At 36.4% G+C, this 4,547-nt stretch overlaps 1 protein-coding gene across 1 annotated transcript; it reads right to left on the bottom strand.

Moving 5' to 3' along the window:
- Window positions 1-1,403: 1,403 nt before the first annotated feature.
- Window positions 1,404-4,289, bottom strand: LOC110903846 (6-phosphogluconate dehydrogenase, decarboxylating 2). Its single transcript, XM_022149642.2, has 2 exons — window positions 4,133-4,289; window positions 1,404-3,060 (listed from the first exon to the last, which is right to left on the bottom strand). Exon 2 carries the CDS (start codon window positions 3,051-3,053, stop codon window positions 1,578-1,580), a length of 1,476 nt encoding a protein of 491 aa, XP_022005334.1. The 5' UTR covers window positions 3,054-3,060; window positions 4,133-4,289; the 3' UTR covers window positions 1,404-1,577.
- Between the last annotated feature and the right edge of the window lie 258 nt (window positions 4,290-4,547).

Genomic DNA, 4,547 nt, shown 5'->3' with positions numbered 1-4,547 from the left:
TTTCAGGGATAAAATCGTAAATTAAATGGACCAATGGGGTTGAGGGCAAAATCGTAATTTGGATGTGTGAGAAAAAAACTAATGGCAAAAGTGTAAATTTAAACAGGGCAAAATCGTAATTTTGAACCGAGGGCAAAATTGAAATTTTTTGCTGGGAAAAAAGCGTAAATTTATTTTAAAATGGGGGTAAAAACATAATTTTGAACAGATGGCAAAATCGTTATTATAAGGAAAAAAAATTAATGGCAAAACTGTAAATTTAAACGGGACAAAATCATAATGTTGAACCGATGGAGAAATTGAAAATTTTTAGCTGGGAGCAAAATCATAAATTTATTTTTAAGTGAGGGTAAAAACATAATTTTGAACTGATGGTAAAATCATAATTTTAAAACGGGATAAAATCGTAAATTTGTTGGGCCAATAGAGGAGTGGCATGCATGACTATAAATATAAACGGGACAAAATCATAATTTAGTAAAAAAAAAAAAATCAAGTTGTAGTGGGCCGCCCAAGTCCACCAATCCAATGGAAGAACTATTGACGCCCCTTATTTTGTTATAGTAGATAATATATTTTAAAAAATAGGTACAGATGCAGCAAAAGATAAAAATACATGTTTATTCGTTTGATTTTTGAGGTAATAATAGAAAGTAGCAATATAGCATAGATGAAGAATTGACTATTTGGTCAAAAATTGAATCCTTGTTCAAATTTAAAGTCCAAAGGGCTGGTTCGCGTTATATTTAATGGTCGCCGAAATGAGGTTTGATTGGACACACCTCTTCGTAAAGGTTCGTTTGACAGGTCACATACCAACATTTAGACTCACAGAATCACAATGTTCACTTCAAATGAAACAGTTCTAATGATGGGCTACAATGGTTCATATAGCGGTTTATTAAACGAACCACTGTGATGATCAGGTTCGCAACTATTTGAAGGGTTATGACTATTCACAAACCATCAAAGATTACCTATATATCGCAGGACCTTTTGTCAGTTGAGGAGCACTTAAAAGTTTAACCCTTAACATTTCAATCCCAAACTTTAACATAAACCCTTAAGTAACAACACAATACCAATGATACGTGACTTAATCCATAATTGAACGACATTACAAGTGGTTGCTGATTCTATCACTTGTATAAACAAAACTTATAATTTGCTTTGTGTTTAATTGTTCACAAGTTACCCATTTAGTCAATACACTTCTCACTTGTATACCGAATTGCTAAATAGCCGTGTTAGGATCCCAACACGATTCTTTAGTTACTTGAAATGATTCGCTACGAAACCCTATGCACAATATTTGATGAAAATACAATCACTCATTTAACTAATCAATATAGAACCCAAAACCAACTACAGATTAAAAAAAAAAAAAAAGAGAGAGACATAAATGATTTAGTAACAAGATAAAATTATTATAATTCGAAATGAAGTAACGTCTGCTCGAACACAAAACAACAAAACAAATTACCAAAAACCCTCATCCAACATATTAGACAAGAATACAAATCTCAAATATGACATTTATTATACTTTCGATCTCAAAAGGACAAGACAGACATCACCTAAAGACGGCTATTGTTTGCCTGTTTGGCGAGTTTGAACCATTCGGTGTGGAAAGAACCGGGCATATCGGTCCTTTCATAAGTATGAGCACCAAAGTAATCTCTTTGAGCTTGAACCAAATTAGCAGGCAGCCTCTCCCTCCTATAAGTATCGAAATAAGCAAGGCTAGAAGACATACCCGGAGTGCTAATACCTGAATTAATAGCCAAACACACAACTCTTCTCCAAGCAGATTGACGCTCGACCATTTCCTTAGCAAACTCGGGGTCCACCAAAAGGTTAGCCAGTTCAGGGTTCCTGTCATAAGCCTGCTTGATACGGTCCAAGAATATGGCTCGAATGATGCACCCACCTTTCCAGATTCTAGCCAACTCACCGAGTTTCAGGTTCCATCCCTTTTCATTGCTCTTGGCGCGTATCAGGTTCATCCCTTGTGCGTAACTGCATATTTTCGCTGCGTATAGAGCTTGCCTTACGTCATTGATCAACTTTTCTTTATCCACCTGTTGATCTGCGAGAATATCGTCAAACCCGCCTGATTTGAATACCTTTGCAGCTTCTACACGTTCGTCTTTTAAACCACTAAGAAAACGTGAGTCTAAAGATGCTGCGATTGTGGGAGCGGCAATTGACAGATCGGCGGCTTGTTGGACGGTCCATTTACCGGTACCTTTCATGCCGGTTTTATCCAACACTTTGTCAACCAGATAACCATCTCCCTTATCATCCTTGATGCCGAAAATGTCAGCGGTGATCTCGATTAAAAAGCTTTGAAGCTCTCCTTTGTTCCATTCTGAGAAGACTTCATGTAGTTCCTCATTGGAAAGCTTTCCAACGGATTTTAATACATCATAAGCTTCTGAAATTAGTTGCATGTCACCGTACTCGATTCCGTTATGAACCATCTTGACGAAGTTGCCTGAACCACCTTCACCGATATATGTCACACATGGGCCACTGTCGGGTACTTGAGCGGCTACTTTGAGAACAATGTCCTCAATGTACTTGTAAGCCTCAATAGACCCACCGGGCATCATGGATGGCCCGTTTCTCGCACCTTCTTCACCACCAGAAACACCCATCCCGAGATACAAAAGGCCTAATTCAGCCATGGCCTTTTCTCTTCTTTCGGTGTTTTCATACCACTCATTACCACCATCAATGATGCAATCACCTTTCTCCATGTATTGAGATAAAGTTTTGATTGTTTGGTCAACGGGTGCACCGGCTTTGACGAGCATGATAATCACCCGGGGTTTTTGAATTGAGTTAACGAAAGATTCGGGATCATGGAAGCCAAAAACTGGGAGATCGCCTTCCTTTTTAGCTCGCTCAACGGTTTCGTCAACTTTGGATGTACTGCGATTGTAGACAGAGATTGGGAACCCTTTTTCAGCAATGTTCAGGGCCAGGTTTTGGCCCATAACAGCAAGACCGGCAAGCCCAACTCTTGTTAGCTTCGATTGATCAGCCATGTCTATTCTGTAAAACAAATATCAATTAAATAATAAGAACAGAATGGAGATGAGGAAAGGTGCTGTATATGAATGTTACGAGACAATTAAACAATCCAAACTACTGCATTATAGATATATCTATGAGAAATGCTTTGTTATATCAGATAATCAAACCATTCACAAGCATATTAAACTGTTAAAGTATGGTATTGGCAACACTGTTGCTCCTTGTCAGTACATAGTTTTACCTATCTTACCCATGTGTTCCATTGTTAACTTTACTTAAAGGCGTTACACCACATCACCTAAAAACTAAAAAAAGTCAAATAGACGAATTTCCATCAAGATACCATGGGTTTCTCTCATCTGACTTTATGTTTTCGTTTAGCATTGCTAATAAAATATTGAGCAACCAAACTAAGCTAGATCTATAAGAAATCATTCGAAAAAGCATTATTCATGTATAGATCATCTACCTTGACATTAATCTACACCATAGTAACCTACCTTTACATAGCATCATAAAATAATTTCTCACAAGAGATATTACTGTCAATTTACAATACCAATATTAAGTCCTTTTGTGATCAACACCAATTTCAAAACTTCAAACAGATCCATAGCATAAACAACTTGACCAATACACATCAAAACAGAACATATAAACTATTAACTAATGAAATTCAATATAACTTAACTTGAGATCCAATAAGTATAAGGTCTGAACAAAAACTGCAATCACATGTTTCATTGATCCACGAAAGTTCTATTCTAAAGAGAATATAAAACATACATATCCAAACAAACATGCAATCATACGATACAAAACCTAAAATCAACCAAAGGCCTGATCTCCAAAACAACAACTAATCGAAAACAAATCCAGTTTAACTGCATATTTTAAAAGCAAATGAGACGTACTAGTTCATAACAACACAAAATTAACCGTAATGAATCAAGTCAAACGTATGTAGGTTTTGAGGATTAAATTATGGATACAGATCGATGCATGTGGAGATCGAAGAAAAAGGAACTGATGGAACAACTTTTGATGAATAAAATTGAGAAAAATTACGGTAAAAGAGAAAGTGATATACCTTATGAGAAACAATGAAGATGAAAAGATCTGGAAAATTCCGATTGGCAAAACAGATTGAAATGAAGACGTTATGAATCAGGGAAAGTGGAAGAGTATATAAAGAGGGGGAAGTAGGCGGCTTCCAGGCGAGTCAATTTTGACCTCCTGCTGGTGGTGGTGGTTGGTGAGTTTATTCATCTACCGGTCTGTTACACTTTATCCCCCTCTACTTTAGGTTGTTTTGATTAGCTCCCATAGACTTGTTGAATTTATGATATGGTTTTATTTTGATAAGGAAAAATCATGTTAAATATAAGAGTAAAATGTCAAAATTGTTCCTGAGTTTAGATCATTTAAAAGGGCCGAAATTTCTAACCTAATTTGCCAAATTGAAATGACAACAAAAATGAAATGTCATGGACCTAGATACAAAC

Source organism: Helianthus annuus, chromosome 14 (genome assembly GCF_002127325.2).
Source record: "Helianthus annuus cultivar XRQ/B chromosome 14, HanXRQr2.0-SUNRISE, whole genome shotgun sequence".
In the NCBI taxonomy this organism is placed as follows: domain Eukaryota; kingdom Viridiplantae; phylum Streptophyta; class Magnoliopsida; order Asterales; family Asteraceae; genus Helianthus; species Helianthus annuus.
Note: the sequence above shows the minus strand (reverse complement) of the source record. Positions and strands in the feature narration are given on the sequence as shown.

Coding starts and splice junctions, on each gene's coding strand:
- LOC110903846 (XM_022149642.2), bottom strand. CDS start 3,053: ATGGCTGATCAATCGAAGCTAACAAGAGTTGGGCTTGCCGGTCTTGCT.